Source organism: Typopeltis vanoorti, chromosome 15 (assembly GCF_054136105.1).
Source record: "Typopeltis vanoorti isolate ZY-2024b chromosome 15, IOZ_Tvanoo_1.0, whole genome shotgun sequence".
Taxonomy (NCBI): domain Eukaryota; kingdom Metazoa; phylum Arthropoda; class Arachnida; order Uropygi; family Thelyphonidae; genus Typopeltis; species Typopeltis vanoorti.
Window position 1 is genome coordinate 13,687,388 of NC_143563.1, and position 23,921 is coordinate 13,711,308.

At 34.6% G+C, this 23,921-nt stretch overlaps 1 protein-coding gene across 1 annotated transcript in view; it reads left to right on the forward strand.

The window, feature by feature from the left end:
* The window catches only part of LOC150098398 (eEF1A lysine and N-terminal methyltransferase-like), a 139,343-nt gene that overhangs the window by 26,313 nt on the left and 89,109 nt on the right, over window positions 1-23,921 (forward strand). The window contains exons 3-4 of the mRNA XM_090404818.1: window positions 4,666-4,874; window positions 22,791-22,917. Of these exons, the coding sequence (XP_090260944.1) occupies window positions 4,666-4,874; window positions 22,791-22,917 (336 nt within the window). The remainder of the gene's footprint in view (window positions 1-4,665; window positions 4,875-22,790; window positions 22,918-23,921) is intronic.

The following is a 23,921-nucleotide window of genomic DNA, read 5'->3' on the forward strand; positions in this document are numbered from 1 at the left end:
TGAAGATAATAAATTTAGTTTAAACCTTTATCCAAGTATGAGCAAACAAAGTTTGCGCCTGAAAATATCTTTAGGACTGAGGCAAAGTGTTGCAATAAAGGTCAAAACCGGTCTGGGTAGTGGCCCTTCCCTTAATGCATGGCATTATACATGTCTGCAAGGAGATGTGCTTTGCATGGTGGGAGATGCTGAGACATGGAGTGATGAGAGCTTGGTCCACCTTTGCTATGAGTTGCCAACAGATGCACCACCTTGCCTCAGTTCTGAAGATATTTTCAGGCGCAGACTTTGTTTGTTCACACTTGGATAAAGGATTAAACTAAATTTATTATGGTCTAACTAAGTGCAAAATAAACTTTCAACATCGAACGTGAAGATAAGGTTCCAAAGGAATAACAATGCTTAAGGGTCAAAGGGTGCTTAAGGGTCAAAGCTGTATAACTGAGAGGAGACCTCCACATAGCCTTTAAAGGAATGCGGAAAACCGACCAGGACTTCTGACCTAATGTCCAATCCTCACCTTCTCGTGATGCACCCTGTTGGGTATCTACTTTGATACTGAACGAACGAGGATGGGCTGGCAATTTGGGATTTAGCCGACCAAACTGTATTCTTATTGGTTAAACCAAAATAAAAAATAATGGTACAACATGACAAAATTTCATGCCGGCTGGGGCGTCGCCCGGTTAAACAAGGCCCCCGTTGTTTTCGCCAGGGAACCAGGGCGAACAGCGAAAAGTCAGCTACTGGAACAAATCTGAAAACAAACCCCAACTCAACATCACCAGAGTTAAAAATCGGTACTATCAACGTAAGAAGCCTGAATGGCAAAGAAATGGAGCTAATGTGGAATTAGATAAGTACCAGATCGACATAATAGGGGTGACTGAAACAAAAAAGACCAAAACTGGTGAGATCTTTCTGAGCAATAAATACAAAATGTTATATTCAGGCAATGACAATCAAGGAAAAGAAGGAGTAGCCATAGTATTCAACACAAAATACGAGGCTAATCTTCTTGAATGGCAGTCAGTCTCAAGTAGAGTAATGTGGGCAAATATGAGAATGGGGAACTGGACAATGAGACTTATTTGTGCCTATGGTCCCACAAAAGGTTCTACTAAGGTAGAAGTGGAGGAATTTTTTGAGGCTTTAGAAAAAGCAACTGACACAATGAAAAAGGAAAAGTTGGTCCTTGTTGGGGATCTAAATAGTAGAGTAGGAAATGATTGTGAGACATACAAATATATTTTGGGAAAATTTGGAGAAAAGAGCAAAGCTAATAATAATGGCAAATATCTGTTGGATTTCTGCTCAGGACATGGACTGGTTATTACTAACACCATGTTCCAACATAAAAATGTGCACAAATTCACATGGAGAGAAGAGGCTAGGAATAAGAAAAGTCTCATTGACTATATTATTGTTGATAGTGATGTTTTCTCCCTGGTGCAGGACACCAGAGTGTACAGAGGATTTGAAATTGGAAGTGATCACTATTTAGTCTTGAGCAGGATAAAATTGAATTTCATATTGAAAAGAATAACATGTAAGAAAGTTTTAAAGCAAATAAAAGTTGAGCAGCTCTCAGATGTAAACTGTAGACTAAAATACAGAAATATTATTGAAAAGAAAATGAAAGAGTTTGAGAACAGGAATCAAACCTTGGAGATTCAGTGGCAAACTCTGAAGGAAACATTGATTGATTCTGCCAGAGAGGCATGTGGTGAGGTTGTGTGCAAAGATAAAAAAATCAGAACTCCCTGGTGGACACAGGAAGTTAAAGAGGCAGTGAAGGAAAAGAAGAAAGCATATCAAAAGTTCCTGGCAAATAAGTCAGCTTTTACTCTTACAGAATACAGAGACAAATGTAAGAAAGCTAAACAGTGTGTAAAACTAGCTAAACAAAAGTCATGGGAGGACTTTGGCAAGAATATAGAAAATAAATATCAAGAAGGTGGCAAAATATTCTGGAGGTTGTTGAAGAAGCTTAGGAATGGAGGAAAGAGTGCTGTAAAAGGAATTAGAGATGATAAAGGTGAAATGAAAACAGGAGAAAAAGATATCCTTGAAGTATGGAGTAATTACTTTGAAAAACTGCTAAATGAAACAAGCAGTGATGACAGCACAGTGATAAAAAACACTGACCAGGCATGCAGTCAGGAATACATATCCATACTTGAAGTAGAAAAAGCCATCAAAGGCTTGAAATGTGGAAAGGCAGCAGGAGTAGATGATATTCGACCAGAAATGCTGAAGTATGGTGGTATAAGAGTCTTACAGTGGCTGCACTGCATAGTTCAGAAAGCCTGGACAGAGGGACGAATTCCCGATGATTGGAGTAGAGCTCTCATAGTACCCATATATAAAAAGGGAAATAAAACTGAATGTGAGAATTACAGAGGTATTTCTCTACTGAGTGTTCCTGGCAAGATCTATGCAAGTATACTTGAGAAACGGTTGAGAAGAATTGTGGAAGAAAAGCTTGGTGAAGAACAAGCTGGATTCAGGCCAAATAGTGGCTGTCAGGATCAGATCTTCACTTTACGACAAATAGTCGAGAAAGCATGGGAATATAACAAAGATCTGTATTTAAGTTTTGTCGATTTGGAAAAGGCATATGACAAGGTGCCAAGAGAGAAGCTATTCAATACGCTGCAGTTATATGATGTCAATGGGACATTATATCAAGCAATACTTAGTCTTTATTTGAGTTGTAAGTCAGCAGTTAGAATTGAAGGAAGTACAGGAAGATGGTTTAATGTTAAATCTGGTGTGAGACAAGGATGTACATTATCCCCTCTGTTATTCATTATCTATATGGATCACATTATGAAGGAAAGTGGTATTAAACCTGATATCAAAATTGGAGATATTAATGTCCACTCTTTGCTTTATGTAGACGATGTTATACTTCTAAATAAATCCGCTACAAGTCTGCAAGATTCTCTGACTAAATTGAATAGCTGTTGTAATAGATATGGTATGAAGGTCAGCAATAAAAAGACAAAGACAATGAAAATAGGCAGAATCATTGAAAATGTCAACTGTGTTGTGAATGGAGAACCTGTGGAACAAGTAGAACATTTCAGCTACTTAGGCACAATTTTTACTGAAGATGGTAAACTAAATATAGAAATAGACAACAGAATCAGCAAAGCTGGTATGGTGGGAAGTCAATTGAATAAATTCATATGGAATAAGAGAGAAATTAGTCGGAACACTAAATTAGCTGTATACAAGACTGTGTTCAAACCAATTTTAACTTATGGATATGATAGCTGGGTCAGAAGTAAAACACTTGACCAACGACTAGAGACCGCAGATATGAGAGTCCTGAGAAAGATTAGAGGCGTGAACAGATGGCATCAATGGCAATATCATATTAAAAATGAGGATATTAGGAAAGAACTTGACATTGTCAGCATCCAGGAATGCATTAGCAGAGCTAATCTCAGATGGTATGGTCACTTAAATAGAATGGGAGAGGAAAGATTAGCAAAACAAGTGTTCTCTGCCAGGTTGGCAGGAAAATGACCCAGAGGAAGACCAAGATATAGGTGGATTGATACGGTACAAAGTGCCTTAGACGATAGAAATATAAGATCTGATAATGTTGGAGTCTTGACAAGTAACAGACTGATTTGGAGGAAAATTGTAGATAGGAAGTTAGTAATGATGTAATTTTTTCATGTAGTACTGTCATATCCTGTACACCCCTTGAGGGTACATGGCAGGAATTTGATGATGATGAGGAATAACAATTAAAGAACCGGATGGAATATTTCGCAGATCTTAAGCAGCAAGTAATGGATATGGATTGAGATGTTAATTGAAGAATGCTTGTTTGCCACGGTCTAGAGATTCGTTGTCATAGAATTTATGCTGATCATAGTATATACTTGTTGTCATAGAATTTATGCTGATAAGAAAAAAACTAAAACCATTCAAATGCCTCTTGATAACTTTTTTGATAAAAAAAAATTGCAGTAACTAATGTAGGTAGGTACAAGCATTTATTAAACATTTATTTTGCATTCATTTTTTACCTTTCCTATGGGAAAGATAAAAAATGAATACCATATAAAGAGTACCATATAAAACGAATTATTAATACAGTAATCGATCATGGATGAATTTTAATTTTTACCATTGATTATTATATTTGATTAATGCGCTTTTGATATACGGTAACATCGAGGGATTAATTAATCACGTTAAACAAGGGATACCTGTATTCTCATTTTTTCATAGTTCTATTAATTTTGCACATCACTAAAGAAAAAATTTGCAATTTAATTTGCAAGTTCTTAGGTTGGCTTTACAAAATTCATAGTACATATTACATTTGCTTTCTCTCTCTCTCTTTCTCTCTCTCTCAGTTCATCCAAACATGTTATTCCTTGGATAGATTTTTATTGAAATGTGGCATTTTAGATTATCATTAAAATTAGCCATGTCACCTTAATTTTGATTTCAATCAGACTGTTTTTATTGGCAAAATTAGGCTAAACAAAATTATGTAACTACAGTTCATAAGCCAGAAATGGTTTTAGGTTCAGCCACTGTGATTATGATGGCATTTATGCAAGAATGCTGTTATGAAATAAGTTTTATGATTATCTTAGTTCATTTTCATACTTTGTTTTATTTTATTTTTTCCAGATGACTTTTGAGGATGGTGAGTTTAGTGCTGTATTGGATAAAGGAACTTTAGATGCCTTAATGGCAGATAACTCAGAAGAATCAAACAAAAAAGTTGATCAAGTGTTTATTGAAATTTGGCGTGTACTTCGGCTAGGAGGACGATATATTTGCATATCATTGCTACAAGACTATATTCTTCATAAGCTTATAACATGGTTTCTTAACGAGTGAGTATTTTCCCCCTATATTCAGGTAAATTGCATTATAAAATGCTGAAAATATTTATTATAACTGTTAAGTAAGAATCATTTTGTCCTTTTTTTTTATAGTTTATTCATGATTTTTTTTTTGTTTCTCAGTTTATTATTTGTCGTGCATTCTTTGTATATGATAATACCATTATCATATACTAATATTTATTTATATTTATTTTTTGTTAATCTCATATTTCTATCTTTTTTAAGGGCTTTCATTTCTTTGGTTGTAAATTATCTTATTTCGTGTTTTTGAAATGAGATAAATTCCTCTCCTCTCTCATTCTATGAAAACTCTCTTACATGTCTACCTGATAACAACCCCTGACCAGCTTATATGTCTCAATCATATCCCCCCCCCTCCTCCTATTCATGATGCTCTGCAACTTACATTCTCTCAATCTATCCTCGTACTCCACATTCCAAAGACTACTGACTACCTTTGTGAATTTTCTCTGTACCCTTTCCAGCATATCCTCATCACCATGAAAACCTGGTGACCAAATCTGTGTGCACAATAATCCATATGAGGCCTGATCAAGGCCTTATACAATGGAATCATAACCTCTCTATTTCTGCATGTCAGGGTTCTCCGCATCATTGCCATTATTTGATGTGATGTCTTCACAACTTGTGCAATGTGGCCCCTGAATTTCAGGTCCTTGTCCACCATCACTCCTAGATCTCTCATCTCCTCTACTTCTGTTAAAGTTTCCCCACCAAGTGTATACTTTGCATCCCATCATTGCTTACCAAATCTCAAAACCTTACACTTGGCAACATTGACCCAACAGTTCCACTTACCTGCCCATTCATGCAATCTATTCAGGTCCTCTTGTAAGGCATTAACATCAGCCTGACTATGCATTGCTCTCCCCAGTTTTGCATCATCCGCAAACAGCTGGATGATGAAACAACAAATCATCCGACCCAATATCACTTAGATTATTATCACTTAGATACATATTTATTTTCAGTAATATATTTAAATTTGTTTTACTCTACATTGTTTGATTAGAAATCTTGATATTTTATTCTCTGTAAGAGCTTATTCCTTAATTTTCTTTTTCTTTGTTATTCCATATCCATTAATTATCATTCAGTATGTTTAAATTTCATAATTTGTTCTGTTATTTCTCTATTTAATTTTAATTTACATTTGTTTACAATTGGTACTCTTATTATTGTGTTTTGTTTATATATATATACAAACAGAACTTAACTTCCCGAAAAACACCTTCTTAAATAATGGATAATGGATAATCACTAAATGTTTGAGACTACGTCAACAACCTCGACAAGAAGATGAATCCAACCCTCATTTATTAGTTCTCTTACCCCAAAACTATCTAGGATTATGAAGAAATTCAACATAAAGACTGACTATACAACTCTGCCAAAACTTCGTTCTTTTCTGAGTCGACCAAAACCAAAACACAACCAACTTCATTTTCCTGGTGTTTATAAAGTTATGTATGACTGTGGTTGACCTTATTTTGGTCAGACAGATAAATCTATTTCACTACGTCTTGAGGAACATAGACGTGACAGTAGAACACAAGTGAGTGCCCTTTCCAGTAATTTTCTTTTCTCCGCCAACTCTAACCTCGAAGAACGTCAACACCAAGTTGATTGGGACCTCACAACCAATTTATATATATGCAAGGATGAATTTGAAAGATGAATTGTAGAATCCAAAGAAATAGTTCTGAACACTTCACACATGAACAACAATCTGAGCTACAGTTTGCCTGATTCCCATAGTGCAGTAATCCAGTACTGCCACTCTAAAATTAGCTGTCACTCACATTCAACTGATGCTAACAATAGCACGTGGTCACCAATTCAAATATGACTGTTACTATTCTTCTTCTTTTTATTAAGCTGGAAAGTCCATGTTTTTTACCTTGTTAGTTTTATAAGTGTTATTTCTTACTCACCTGAAGAAGTTGGGACACCGATGAAACTAGTCGTGATTCATTAAAGTTTTTTTGTGTTATACTTTCTCGGGTTCTAGTCAGTTAAATATTAATTTTATAAATATATATATATATTTAAATTGTTATTTACTTTCATTGGATTAAAAGGAACAATAAAGCAATGATCAAATATGATGTTACGTTCCGTGCATTTAATTCTTTCATCTTGCTCACAACTGTATGAAAAAGAGTGCATGCTATTTGGAGTTCAAAGGAAAAGGAACAATAAAAAACATCCTGTTTGGATAGCATAGCTGCCGTTCCAACCAACAGGCTGAAGGCTTCATGGCCACAATGGGAGATGAAGTTCATCCCTCAGTGCATGACCATTGTCTTGCTTATTGGAAGCCTGAAGTGTCTTGAAAAAGTTCCATGTTTGGTCTGTAGAGCAGGGTTTCCAGATTATGTAAAAAAATAAAATAGAATAAATTAAAAAAACTTAGCTTATCCATTGTGCTAACTTCCTATCAGTTTACAACATTATGGGTAGAAGTCACATATCCACATACATGATTAAAAAAAAATTAACAATTCATAGTGATTGTCTCAGAAACTTAGATATATGCAGTTTCAGTGGATGAGATTTTGATATTCTAGGATGTAATCACTATTAATTATCTATAATTATTTTTTTTTAATTCTGTATTATATAGTCCTTGTGTTAGATAAAAATAATTGTTTGTTATTTCCTCTCATTTTCCATTGCATGTTACAGCCAAGTAACTTGGCTTCTCTGAAAGTCTACTTGATGCTCTGACAAGATGGTTAATCCTATCTGAGAGTATTTTATGGCTCTCAGTTGCATTTCTGGCCACTTTGTTTTGTGGGATGAACAATCCAAGTCAGCAATAGCATCTGGTGTCTCATCACCCCCTATTACTGAATTCTTATTCACTTTGTGCAACAGCACTTGTACCTCTTCATCATACCCCTGAGTTCCTTCATTCAGTGAAGAGATAGCGGTGAGCTTGATGTTGCATATGCCAGATTGATGGCTTCTAGCAAAATAGCACCCATTTGTTGAACCGTCTCTACTGCATCTGTCATTCCATATTATTTGCATTCATTAGAGTTATTCTTTCTTACCCATTCTTTTATTTGCAGCATGATGATATAATTCTTTTGGATCCTATTTATTCTCAAACTCTAGGGACACATTCTGATAATCTATCATTTAAGAATTTTTTAAATGTTTCCCATGCATTGCTGATATCCTTCACATCTAACAACCAATACCATGAGACAGGACCTAGAAAATTCCTAGTTGGTCATGTTCAGCATGTAATCTCTTCTAAATGGAACATCCATAAACCTAGCCACTTGGGAATCCAGTACTACATAATTACTGTCACCAACGGAGGCAGAAATTTCAATTATAACTAAGAAAGACTTCAGTGGCTAAAGGGGGGAAAATTACATCATAAAATGCCTTGTTTGCAATATACAAATGATGTAAACAAAACAAAAAACGTTTTTTTTTTTTAAATAATAATTTTATAGAATATCTTGAAGTAAGAGCTGTATGAATGGAGAAACTATCATCATTGTAGGGTGAAATTCTTGATCAAACAGAATGGAAACTACACATAATAGAACTTGGAATTCAGAGATATTCTGAATGTATAACCTCTGTGAAAAGTAAAACATCCAAAGGTATAGTAATGATATAGCTTTAATATCAGTATCATAGTGATACTGATATTAAAGACTTCTACAGTAACAGATGCTGCAATAAATTAAGGCAAGTTTATTTTTTTATTTTTTTAATGTGATTCCCCATCCCCCACATGCACATCAAAGGTTCTTAATCAAGTTGGTGTTTTTAGGAGATTTCATTGCCTCAATAGGCAAGAGACTTTCATTTGAAAAAGGCACTGATTGGACAATATGGCTTCGGATCACAAAACCTCAGAGGAGTTTGCACCAAGTAAATCCCTGATAATGACAAATTCTTTCTTCAAGAGGAAACTTAAAAGGATCATGGGCATATTAACAGTTCAACAGCTGAAACAGATTACATACTTGTTTAAAATGTAAAAATTGTCCAGAAGATGGAAATAATAAATACATTTAAATTAAATTTAAATGACAGATTTAGTTAGATGCACCATCCAACCCTGAGTTATTAAAAACAAAAATAAATGGTTAAGAAAAAAATGTGATACAAAAGTAATTCAGAATAATATTAATGCATAGAAAACTAATCTAAACAAGGAATTACAAAATATATCTGAAGAAATGACACCTACCTGCTCTGCAGCCAAATGAAAATAACAGTTAAAATCTCAAATAAAGCAATCATTAACAAGTGCTGAAGTAAAAAAAGATTAAGTTTCTCATTAAATATAATGAAGAACTATCAGGAAAATATGTCATTCCTATTCTTACACCTCTGTGTGCACTAGCAGGAATGACTTGTCAAGAAATAAATTTAAATATGCTGAACTGAACCAACTTGTAAAAAGAAAGAAATCAGAAAGGATATGCAGAGTGCTATATACCGCTACATTAATAAGGGATGTTTTAATAAGGAAATACCACGAGCAGACATTTGAATTCAAAAATATAATAATGGAATAACTCACGTAAAATATTATTTAATAGTATAATTTTCGCCTGTATATCGCAGGCATCTTCAGTACATTTATAAAGCTAATTGAACAATAACTGACAATTCCAAAGAGCGCCACCTAAGTAACTAATGTAAGATAACTAAAAAGGTCAATAAATTTCCTAACTAAATATATATATATATATATATATTTATATATATTTTTTTTAGGATAAGGATCGATTACCTCTGTTTATGTTATGAAAAAAATCCATCAGGGGTACCTTATTCAGCGCAACAGTGAAATCATGTCCTCACATGAACTAGGGAGGCTCACCAGTGATTCAAACTTGTGCTTTAACTTATCATGAGAATCATTAAAATCCTTTAGGTAAGAATTCAAAGATATGCACAAAATAGTGTTAAAAGTTTCAGCCGTTAAAAGAGATTCTAGAGCCTTCTTGATGTCCACAATTTCTCTATTTAAGAGCACTAGAGATTTTTTAGCTTCATGCAGCTGATAATTTAAAAGAGACCTACTAGCTTTTAAATAGATCTGATGAGCTCTTAAGGACCTAAAAACTTCTTTTATTTTACAGCAGGTAGGAATAACCTGAGCCATCTTACAACTCTAGGAATATTATTCTGTTAATGCATTTAGTCTTCTTTACCAATACTTTACCTTATCTAGCACATTGTTTGGAAGTAGACTCTCCGTAAAGTCTCAATATGTTTTAATAAGGAAATACCGTGAGCAGACATATGAATTCAAAAATATAATAATGGAATAACTCACATAAAATATTATTTAATAGTATAATTTTCGCCTGTGTATCACAGGCATCTTCAGTACATTTATAAAACTAATTAAACAATAACTGACAATTCCAAGGGCTCACTCCTTTTATTTTTCAGACGATATGTTACAAAAAGAACTGCAATATATTATTTCCTCCTTTTTGTCTAATGGATATAAGAATTCCTTCATCAAAAGAGCTTTGAGTAGTTTTAATATGCCTTCCTCTTCAAATACAGAAGAAATAATGTGCATTCGTATCCCTTATGGGCATGGCATTAGTGAATGTATAGCAAAAGTTTTAAAACCACTGAATATTTTTGTTGCCTTTCGACGTTTCAGAAAAATCTCCACCTTTCTCACTTCTCCAAAGGACAAGCTTCCGCATCTCAGTTATCCAGGTGTCTACCAGATTCCTTGCTCTTGTGGATTATCTTATTTCGGACAAACAGGAAGATCTGCCTCTATTCGGCTAGAAGAACACCAGTCTTATATTCAATACCTTGAACCTGAACAGTCTGGACTTGCAGAACATACCATCATCACTAGACATAGAGTTCATTGGAACAAGACAAGAGTCCTTCACAAAAGTCAGTTCCTCATGGAACAGCTATATAAAGAAACATGTGAAACTCTACTTCACTCTCCTAACTTAAACAGATCTGACGGTTTACGTCTATCCCCTTAATGGGAGATAGTACTTTATAAATCAGCTAATCTTTCCTAACTTTTTATTGTGTGTATATATATATATATATATATATATATATATATATATATATATATATATATATATATATTTAGTTAGGAAATTTATTGACCTTTTTAGTTATCTTACATTAGCTACTTAGGTGGCTAATGTAAGTGGCTAATTCCCTTTGGAATTGTCAGTTATTGTTCAGTTAGCTTTATAAATGTACTGAAGATGCCTGCGCTACATAGGCAAAAATTATACTATTAAATAATATTTTATGTGAGTTATTCCGTTATTATATTTTTGAATTCATATGTTTGCTCACGGTATTTCCTTATTAAAACATATTTCGAGAAACTAAGCAGTTTATTATTCGCTGATGATATTGCCATCTTTTCAGAAGATTCCACTCAATTGATGATGATAATAAACACGCTCTGAAGAATGCAAGCAAACTGATATAGGGCATCATATTAAATTCCTGATAAGTGCCCTCAGAGGATGTACAGGATATTATGATAGTATTTCATGAAAAGTTATATCATTACTAACTATCAATCAACAATTTTCCTCCAAATAATCTGTGATCTGTCAAGACCCCACCTACATCTTGGCCTTCCTCTGGATCTTTTTCCTGAGCCTGGTCTAATCTTCTAATCTTTTCTCTCCCATTCTGTTTGTGACCATACCACCTGAGATTAGCTTTGCTAACACACTCTTGAATGCTAACTATATCAAGTTCTTTCCTGTTGTCCTCATTTTAAGTGGGCACATCCACTGGTGCCATCTGTTCACTTCCCTAATCTTTCTCAGAACTCTTATGTCTGTGGTCTCCATTCTTTGATCAAGTGTTTTATCTCCAACCCAGCTCTCATATCCACAAGTTAAAATTAGTTTGAATATTGTCTTGTATATAGCTAATTATCTGTTTTGATTAATTTCGTTTTTATTCCATATAAATTTATTCAACTGGCTGCCTACCATACCAGCTTTACTAATTCTGTTGTCTATCCCACATTTAATTTGTCATCTTCACTAAAAATTGTGCTTAAATAGCTGAAATGTTTTATTTGTTCTATAGGTTCACCATTCAGAATACCATTGTTATTTTCAATGTTTCTGCCAACTTTCATTGTCTTGGTCTTCTTCTTATTGCTGATTTTCATACCAAATTTATTACAACAGTTATTCAATTTAGTCAGAGAGTTTTGCAGACTTATATTGGATTTATTTAAAAGTATAATATCATCTGCATAAAGTAAAGAGCTGAGATTAACATCTCCAATTTTGATATCAGATTTAATACTGCTTTCCTTCATAATGTGATCCATATAGATAATGAATAACAGAGGGGATAATGTACATCCTTGTCTAACACCAGACTTAACATCAAACAATCTTCTTGTACTTCCTTCAATTCTAACTGCTGACTTACAACTCAAATAAAGACTAAGTATTACTTGATATAATGTCCCATTGACACCATATAACTGTAGTGTTTTGAATAAAACTCTACAGTTACTCTCCTGCCACTTTGTCGTATACCTTTCGCAGGTCTACAAAACAGATCTTTGTTATATTCCTAAGATTTCTCAACTATTTGTCTTAAAATGAAAATCATTCTACTGGTACTGGTTTTCCCTTTCAATCGTTTCTGACCATAGGTGACTTTGCAGGTTTGCCCACAAAGTATTCCTGGTGAGATTTTCACAGGGTAGTTCACCATTGCTTTCCCCAACCCTCCAATTTTTATCTGGCTCATGAATGGCATATGGCTGGGACATGTTCATGACTGTAATCCATGTGGGTTCACTGGGCCAGTTTGCCTGTTCTGGGGGTGGGGATGAAAAACCCGAGTTTCCTGGTGAAAAAATCCTCTACCTCTGCATGAGACTGGCTAACTCACCTTTAGTCGAAAGAAACCAGATAAAGGTTCCTCACATCACTGACGGAATCGAACTGAGGTCTTTTTAACCAAAGGGCTTCGTCTGTACTGACTGAGCTACGGAGGCTCTAAAATCATCCTGACAACCTCTATTTGGACTCTTGTTCTTCACCAAGCTTCCCTTCCACAGTCATTGAACCGTTTCTCAAGTATGCTTGTATAAATCTTTCCAGGAACACTCAGGAAATACCCCTGTAATTCTCACATTTAGTTTTATTTCCTCTTTTTATAGATGGATACCATAAGAGCTCTGCTCCAGTCATCCAGAAATCGATCCTCTGGCCAGGCCTTCTGAATTATGAAGTGCAGCCACTGCAAAACTTTTATACTCGATATTTGAGCATTTCTGGTTGAATTTCATCTACTGCAGCTGAATTTCCACATTTTGGGGTTTTAATGGTTTTTTCTACTTCAAGTATGGAAATGTATTCCTGACTGCATTTCTGCTTGGAGTTTTCTACCGTCATGCTGCCACTGCTTGTTTTATTTAGCAATCTTTCAAATTAATTACTCTAGACATCTAGAATATCTTCAGTTTTCATGTCACCTTTATCATCTCATATAGTTCTTTGCTTCCTTACAATTTTCTCTGTACTCTATAAGAACATTTGTATATTTTATGGACTTACAGAAAGCACATGATGTAATTCATGACATATCCCAAACACATTAGTAATTAGAAATCTTAAAAAATATCGATAAAAGGCATGTATACAGATAGTACACTGGTAAAAGGTATATGTAAAAATAGTCATAATTTATAATTATGAATCTTTTTACAATCACTTCTGTACATTAGAAATTTTATTAGTTTCAGTTTCATAACTCTGTATGTATGATTGTTACTGTTTTTATTTTTTATTTCTTTTTATCTTACTCCATCCCCCAATGTTATGAGAGTGCTCAAGGGCTATTGTTTCATCTTTCCCGTCTTACTGAACTTTCTTTTTCATTGCAGTAGGAGTCTACCTTCTTTCTCTCCCCGATATTTGGGACCTCCCATGATGAGTCATTTGACTCCATGGAGGTTTTAATTTTAATAATAATAATAATTTGCCTTAACTAAATAGGCAAATGTAGCAGGGGAATAGCAAGCCAGCTACATTAAATTCAACCGCCTCAAACACACATGAATTATGTTGCTAAAAGAAGTGTCGATAATTTTACTGCATACAGGGAAGCTGATGCACTAAATCTTATGCCACAGAGATATTGAAAAATTGATTAGCGAAATCCATTCATTACATACTGTAAACATTCAGATATTGTACAAACTCAGAAAGATCTATTTGAATGAGAAAGAGCTGGAAAGATTTAAATGGAGTGTCGTGGTTCTTTCGGAAACACACTGGACTGGACGAGGCCAAAACTTTTATTTAACAAAACATACAAAAAAGATCTAATAATTATGGATGATTTTAATGCCAAAGTTGGACAATATTCAGATGATATGCGTGATGTGATGGGTAAATTTGGAATAGACACAAGAAATGGGAGAGGAGAGTATCTCCTTGATTTTTATAAACAAATAATAAACTTGTAGTTGTAAACACCATGTTTTATCATAGGAATACTCACAAATACACTCGAACTTCACTGGACTCAAATACTAAAAACTGCATAGATTATTTCCTGATTTGCAAAACTATACAATCCTCTGTAGGATTGGTGGAAGTTTTTTCACTTGGCTATGCTACCAATTATATATTTGGTTTAATCCTTTATCCAAGTGTAAGCAAACAAAGTTTGCACCTGAAGTATTTTCAGGACTGGGGCAACTCGTAGTAAAGGTGGAATAAGTTCTGATCACTTGCCTTAGTATCTCCCATAATGCAAAGCACACTCCTTGCGGACATGTATAATGCTATGCATTAAGGGAAGGGCCAATACCCAGGCCGGTTTCGACCTTTATTGCGGTCTCATCAGTGGGAGCCAGACCCAGAGGGTAGTGATACCAGAAGGTGGAAGTAATGCAGAAGTCATATCACCATATACCAGTTTGCCAAAAGGTGTCAACATCTTATTATGTTGTGAAAATAACTTCCATCAACTATCTCTAATCCAGAGAATTTTAATAATAAGGTGTTGACATTTTTTCACAACTGGTATATGGTGATATGACTTCTGCTTTCCACCTTATATTATATTATAATATACCATATCTTATATTATTTATCAGGTGTCCGTTTATCTTTATTCCATCCTTCAGATCTTCCAAGGCCTCCCTCATCATCCATTCACTATAGACATTAAAAAAGAGTGGGGACATCCTACACCCTTGTCTCACACCCTTTCTTATGAGGATCCATTCAGTATCCTCTCTTTCAAATCTGACCCTGGCTTCTTGAGTTTTGTATATTCTGAACAAAATTCTCATAATATTTTTATCTATTCCTATTTTATGCAAAATATCAAATAAAACAGAGTGATTAACATTATCGAAAGATTTTTCATAGTGCACAAAGCATAGATATAAATCTTTATTGCACTCGATCATTCTTTTCCCCAATATCCGTAGTGTTGTGATAGCTTCCCTGGTTCCCCTGAAACCAAACTGTACTTCATTTAATTCCCTCTCTATCATCTGTTTCATTCTTCTATATATTATGTTGATTAGGACTTTTGCAACGTGACTAATCGAGCTGAAGTTCTGTTCTTGTTACAATCCATTGTTCCTGTAGACTTGTGAATAAGAATAAAAATAGATCTTACGAAGTCTTTAGGTATTATATCCGACTCCAGATTTCTATTAAAGATGACAGAAGTTTGATTCCTTCCTTTCCCAATGCCTTCAGTAACTCTCCTTGAATATCATCCACTCCTGGAACTTTCTTATCCTTTATTCTTTTAATGGCTGCTTCGGTTTCCCATTCCTTAATTTCTGGGGCATCATCATTTTCTGTGTGATCACATTCCAGATTATCTTCATCTCCATGAAGTTTTGTAACATATTTCTTCCATGTTATCATTTTTTTCCAACAAAATCTTTCCTCTTTCATCTTTCAAAGCACTGCTTTTTATCCTTCTCTTCTTCCCTGAAATCAAGTTCAAGCCTTCATAGACCGTTCTCATATCCTTTGCTGTATCATTTTCCTCTATTTCCTTGCAGACCTGATTGAGCAGTCTTCCTTTGCCTTTTTAGCCAGGATTTTTATTTGTTTATTGATCTATAATAAATTTAGTTTAATCCCTTATCCAAGTGTGAGCAAACAAAGTTTGGGCCTGAAAATATCTTCAGGACTGAATATGGTGTTGTACTACTTTACTGGGGTAAGGTAGGTGTTGTACTACCTTAGTGGGGTAAGGCAGTACAATCACCGGGCAACTCGCAGCAAAGGTGGATCAAGCTAACATCACTCCTATCCCAGTATCTCCCATAATGCAAAACACATCTCCTTGTGGATATGTATAATGTTATGCATTAAGGGATTGGCCACTAACCAGACTAATTTTGACCTTTATTGAGGTCTCTTCAGTGGGAGCCAGGCCCAGGGGTGGTGATACCAGGCAGAAGCAATAGCAAGGTCATCTTTACCTACAAGAGTTGCCAAAAGGTGTGCTACCTTTTTTTATTAAATTACTCTGGATTTAGAGAAAGATGTTGAAAGTTTATTTTTCACTTAGACTATAATAAATTTAGTTTAATCCTTTATCCAAGTGTGAGCAAACAAAGTTTGTGCCTGAAAATATCTTCAGGACTGAATATGGTGTTGTACTACCTTACTGTGGTAAGGCAGTACAACACCAGGCATCACTCCTATCCCAGTATCTCCCAAAATGGGAGATACTTGGATAGGAGTGATGTTAACTTGGTTCACCTTTGCTGCAAGTTGCCCGGTGTTGTACTGTCTTACCCAGTAAGGTAGTACAACACCATATTCAGTCCTGAAGATATTTTCAGGTGCAAACTTTGTTTATTGATCTCTTTATACCTGACTTGGGCTTCATCTTTGTTCTTATTCTTCCATTTATTTCTTTTGTCCATTTTTTCTATCACCTCCTCATAATCCAGGGCTTCCTTCCTCTCCTCTCTGTCTTACCCAGAAGACCTTAAGCACATTCCTTGATTTTTCTCTCTTAGATCAGTCCAGATTACTTCTAGTGGTCTATCAGTATCAATATTGCTAATCTTATTTTCTAGTTCAGCTTGATATTTCTCTCTAATATCTTTTCTTTTTAGTCCATCAATTCTTATTTTTCTAGTTGCATTTTCTTTATTTATTCATTTTAGTCTGATTTTTATTTTAATTATGAGCAGGTTATGGTCACTATTGCAGTTTGCTCCAGGATAAGTTTTTGCATTTTTTGTTACATTTCTATATCTTGAGTTAATATATAATCAATCTGATTTCTGATTTTTTCACCTCTCTGTCCAGGTGCTCTCCAAGTATAGAGTCTTCTCTCATGTTGTTGAAAATATTCTTTTCACTAGTGTAAAATCTCTTGAGGAAAAATTTTTTCTGTGCTTATTTTTCGCAACCAATTTTCCAATTTTTTTAATTTTTCAGTATTTAGTAATATTTAAAGTGTAATGAAGAAAATATGTGTTAAATAGATGTTATTAAAAGTGCATATACATTGACTGTTTAGCTGTAATAAGGTGTAAAGCTGTAAGTAGGGATTATACCAGATTAGCGATGACGAAACACCAACCAAGGGTTGCAAGGTCAACCCTTGTTGATCGATCGGGCAGAATTGATGTCATCACTAGAGGCTAATCCCGAAAAGACAGTAATAGAAAACAAAGGATGACAATTTTGCATAAAAGGAGATTGTGGCCCTTGGCTCAGGACTTTTTCTTCCGGTCATCGTGGAGACTTCTTCCGCTCGTCGCCAGGCTTTTCTCCTGTCGAATGCTGTAGGCCCTACGTCTCCAGATCGTAGCAGACCGATTTCTTCACCAGTCATACGCAAGCCCAGTGGTGACTACGGATGATTCCATATTGAATGTCTGGCAGAGGAAAGATCTACTAGCAATCGCCTATGATGTCCAAGCAGCCAGGAATTTACCAAAAGAAGATGCCAAAATCCTGAAGAAGTACTGTAATTTGGACTCTTTAATTTTGGTGAATATATAATTAGGCAATGAATTTTGTAATTAGTAAGAAAGTATATCTCAGGTTCATGAATGTACTTACAAGAAAATGTGTGTATATAAGATAGTAACTAAGTCACAAAGTTTTGTGGGAATATTATTAGAGAACTTGTCTGTTAAGACTGTGAATGTGCACTTAGTTTAATATAGGGAGTTGTACTATTAAGAATTAATATATAGTCAGGCTATATTTATGTCAGAATTTGAGGAAAGGATTTTATTTAATCTGTTTATGCAGTGTGCAAGTGCGTACATAGCTTATGTTTAGTGAGTTTATCCAGTGATTGTGAGTTTTGTCATACAGATTGCATTAACATTTGAAAAAGAGTTAAGTGTGATAATTGCAAAGTCTCTCTAGTGTAAATGTACTTCTTGTCTAGTAAAAAGAAATGTCTTTGTTTTGTAACTACCTGATCTGTTCTTTTGGTTAATGCACTCTCTCCAAAAAATATGAACCTGCTGGCATAATAAGATACTAATAGTCACGACTTGCTTTTAGAAAATTTGGATATATTTAGTGATTAATTCCTGTTTTCCTCACCCTAACTTTCTAACAAAATTTACCCAAATTAGATGGTGCAGTCAATAATAAAATAAATTTTCTAATTTGATTTGTATGAGAGTGGGGAACTGCACACATTAAATTTACTTATAATACAAAGTTTGTTTAATAGCAGGGGGGAGCAGAATTTGATCACAGTCAGATTAACCTTGAGAGGTTTATGTTAAAGTAGTTTATAGGCCTAACCTAGTGAAGTTGAAAGACGTAGTTGGAAAAAGTAAAGTTAAGTCAAAGTTAAGTTTAAATAATTAACGTTATTTAACCATGGTGGTAACATTTATTTAATTAACACCTTATTTTATACTAGGACTTTATCACATGATTGGAAAATAGACAATATCTTGCTTATACATTACAAAAGGTGATGTTCAAAAATGTAATAGTTATAAACCAATTACTCTTCCTTGCCACTCTTGCACACCCTTCGTAAAAATAATACACAATCACGTAAATAGCATTTATGAACAGCTAACAGAAGAATGTTGGAAGTTTTTTCACTTGGTTAGACTATAAATTATACAGGGTGGCGATAAAATAACTTTCCCTCTTTGGAGGCATCTGTAGCTATAACCAATAAATGGAATGAGACCAAATTTTATATCGAGACTTTTGAAGGCACGGGGAGATGTTTTCCTGCAAAAAAAAAAAAAAAAAAGATTTAGTACCAAAAGTCGCCGATTGGGGAAATTTTGGCGCTGGCAGAGCTGAGAACAAGTGGATAATTACATTAAAGGCAGATAAAATGGAATAATGACATTTCAACGGTGTAAGTGACAGCCATGTCACTCATTCCAGCTGGATATGTGGTGCGTTAATGATAATAAGAATAATAATAATTAAACTAAAACAACAACTTGCAAGAGAGACAGAAATTAATGTAGTGATTGAACTCACAGGAAATAATGTTTTATTCATCAGAATCAGGGTCCCTTGGATCACATACACGATTTTCAATGTGCTTACCTTTCTTGTGTACAACAAATTGCATCCGGTGTGCGACGTGCTCTACAGCTGAGCGTAAGGAGTCGGATTGGATGTTCATAACAGCCTGTTTTATGTTCTCTTTCAAGACATGCAAGTTGGGAACGCCACCAACATACACAACGGATTTCAAATACCCCCACAGCCAAAAGTCGCATGGAATTTAATGTAATTATCCACTTGTTTTCAGCTTTGCCAGCGCCAAAATTTCCCCTATCGGCCACTTTTGGTACTAAATATTTTTTTCGTGGAAATCATCTCCCCATGCCTTCAAAAGTCACAATATAAAATTTCGTCTCATTCCGTTTATTGGTTTTAGCTACAGATGCCTCCAAAGAGGGAAAGTTATTTTATGGCCACCCTGTATATTTAGTTTAATCCTTTATCCAAGTGTAAGCAAACAAAGTTTGTGCCTGAAGTATCTTCAGGACTGGGGCAACTCATGGTAAAGGTGGTATAAGTTCTCATCACTTGCCTTAGTATCTCCCATGATGCAAAGCACATCTCCTTGTGGACATGTATAATGCTGTGCGTTAAGGGAAGGACCACTACCCAGACCAGTTTCGACCTTTATTGAGGTCTCATCAGTGGGAGCCACACCCAGTGGTAGTGATACCAAAGTGGAAGTAATGGAGAAGTCATATTTACCTGTGGGAGTTGCCAGAAGGTGTCACACCTTATTATTGAATTACTCTGGATTAGAGAAAGATGTTGTAAGTTTTTTTCACTTGGAGAGTTTTTTGAAGATTCTTCAGGTGCAAACTTTGTTTGTTTACACTTGGATAAAGGATTAAACTAAATATATAATTTATAGCTAACAGAAGAAGAACAAGCTGGCTTTAACAAAAACAGGTCAACAATTGACCATATCTTTACTCTTCATAGTTTCGCTGAAATTGCATGGGAGAAGAGAAGAGACCTTTATTGCTGTTTTTTAAATTTTAAACAAGCATTTGATTCCATCAATGGAAGAAAACTAATTCAAATATTAACAAAGAAAAACATAGACTTTGAAACACTAAGATTTGTTTCAAATGACAATCAGAATACAGGTGCAATAGTTCAATATAAAAATATCATAACTAAAAAAAAAAACTTGAAATCAAATGAGGAGTCATGCAGGGATGTCCACTCTCCCCATGCTTTGTTAACATTTTCATCCAAGAACTCCTTAAAGAACCATTGTACTCAACAAAAGTCGAAAAAGTCAATGGAAGACCAATCACACATATCGTATACAGATGATGTAGTAATTATAACAGATAACAAATCAAATCTCTAATACCAATTTGCAAAATTATAAGAAATCTGCAATGTTTATAGATTCAAGTAAAACAAAGAATGAAAACTGGAAGATACCTAGCAGATATACAAATAACACTTAATCAGGAAATCATAGAACAAGTTAGTTAAAGATTAACTGTTTTTTTATTTTTACATATTTTACACTTATCAGTTGCTTGTGAAGACTGTATAATCTCAGTATATTAACAGTAACTTTATTCGTTTATTATATGTATATTTTTTGTGAAAAAAAAACTTGTATATATTCTAGCTTCATATAGCCTGGAAACCTATTTTACCATAGAAATAATTATTTTAATTATGCATAAAAGAGCATAATTCTATCAATCACAATATGAATTCATTCTCTGCATATCTGAACACTTTATTTTCAATATTATCTATACAGACTGATTTTTTTTTTTTTCTAGTTTGGTCAATAATTATTAAAAGAGGATAATAATAGGATTTCACTTACCTTATAGTTGTTTCAAACTGTTGGTTTCAGCTCTTAGGCCCAATAAAATACAACCCTTAATGCTAAGTGAATGTGGGCTCTTGTGTTTGTCATCTTTTAAGTAATGCAATATCAAGGCATTTCTCTCTTGCTGAAAATTGTATTTTCATAATCCTTTCCTTTAAGTAACATTAATGTTACATGATGTGATCAGCATTCATATTGATAAATTATGTAGACTACAACCGTGTTAAGAACAATCAATAATTAATTGTCACTTTGGCATTCTATTTGAAATGTAATGTAGCTTGTCTTTGTGTGTGTGTATATATATATATGTGTGTGTGTGTATACTCCAGATGACTTAATACGAAGGTCAAAACATCAGGAAATTAAAGTAATTATTCTTAACACTGTTGTACTCTCCATAATTTATCAATATGAACATATTTTCATAAGCTTTCAGTAACTTTTGAAACCTTTTTACATTTCAAAAAACCAAACATTGTTTTATACTTTGCTATAAAACAGTAATGAATATTTGTTATTATTATTAATATCATTTTATTTATTTAGATAAAATAAGTCACTAAAATAAAAAAAGTTATCCATGGAACATTATAACAAAAAGTTGTAAAATTGAGAATTCAATCTTTTTTGCTCCAGCTTACGTAGGACTTTTCAGTGGATTGTTATATTCCATAAATTTTCTATAAAAGTGTTTCATATAGAAGAGTTAACTATAGTTGGTAATTGTCCAGACCAGCTGACCAAGTGGATAGTGTAACCACACTTCAACCATTCGTTTGAATCTTACTGTGGCATGAAAGTTTGTGAACGTTTTTATGTGTGATGAATTGCTGTGACTTGTATGAGACCACTTCCCTGCTTATTGGAGGTCTGAAGTGGCTTGAAAAAGTACCATGTTTAGTCTGTAGAGAAAAGTTCTGGATTATCAAACTCAAGCTAGCTTATCCACAACACCAGATTTACTGTATAAGTTGCCAACCTTTCACAAATGGGATGCACATTACATAAAAAAAGAAAAAAAAGTTTATTCTGCAGAATCCAATCACCAGATACATGTTAAAGACATTATTTGAAAAGGAAGGTGTATTACTGATGACTTGATAGAGAGATTCACTGCTTTTATTGGCATTATATTGTTGTCATTGGTGACCTATAAGATGAACCATAGTTGGATACATGATATATTGTTCCATAATCTTGTTACACTTTTGTCATTGATTCAGATTAGTGTTTAGTAGCCCAGAATAAGTTAATTTAGCTAGTGTGAGCATAATATCATTTGGTTATATTTAGTTTTACTTATATTATTGTAGTCTGATTCGAAAGCATTTCAGTTAGCATGTACCGTGAAGTCATCATTTACCTGAAGTTGTCTCCATCAGTGTCGCAAGTAGTACAAATATCTCTAATTGGCTGCCTTATTCTGCTTTATTTTATTGACCGTATTAAACTGCAGTTCAAATTTAAATTTGAATTAAAATCTTCTTAATATTGATGATATTTTTTAATTTGTAGGGGTTGGATGATAAGGATCCATAGATGCTTTGAAGCTGAACAGAGCGATGACTCTTACTCTGCCACAGTTTTTCCAGTTTTTATGGTTATATGCACGAAAATGAAAAAGCTTCCTGGCCAGAAACCAGTGAGTTTAAATATTGACTGAAATTAATTTAATCATTCATTGTGGGGAAACATACATTCCCCACACTATTCCGAACTGCCATTCTCTAACTAAACCCTGGTTCTCCAAAAGATATGCCAAGGCTGTACAAATGAAAAACCAAACATACCATAACTGGCTCAAATCAAGAACTCCATCCTCCTTTAGAGCTTATACTGAAGCCCAAATTAGATGCAAAAAAAAAAAAACAATCAATGATTCCAAAATAATTTGAAAGAGCAAAAAGCAGGAAACTAGCAGCCTGTCGAAACGGCAGCCGAGCCTTTTGGTCTCTCGCCAAAACAATTGGCTGAAACTTCTGCCCAACACTATTCCCACCTCTACCATACCCAGATGGCTCTACTGCATCTTCACCCACAGAAAATGCTAATCTTCTGGCTTCACACTTTGCTTCCAATGTATGCATAACTGACAATGGTAAATGTCCCCCAACCATTCCAAATGTCCAACATACAATGTTCCTATATCCTTTTGCCAGAAAGAGATCAGAAAAATACTATCCAAATTAGACACAAAACAGTCTCCTGGTCCTGATGGCATTCCTCCAATTGTCCTGAAAGTTTGTTCACCAGAACTGACTCCTATCCTATGTTGCCTGTATATACTCTCATACTCCACTGGTATCTATTCCACAACTTGGAAATTGGCTATATTTAATCCATTCCCAAGAAGGGCGACAAGTCACTGCCGTCCAACTACTGCACTATTTCGCTTACCTCAGTCCTGTCTAAAGTAATAGGAAAAATCATAAATTCCCAACTCCTGCACTACCTTGAAGGCACCCACCTAATAAACGACCGCCAGTATGAATTCCGTCGCTGCCAATCAACAGGAGATCTGCTCACATATGTCACCCATCTCTAGACAAATGCCATGGAGAAGTTTGGCGAATATGAAATGGTTGCACTTGATATCTCCAAAGTTTTTGACAGGGTCCGGCACAAAGGCATACTAAGGCGCCCTAA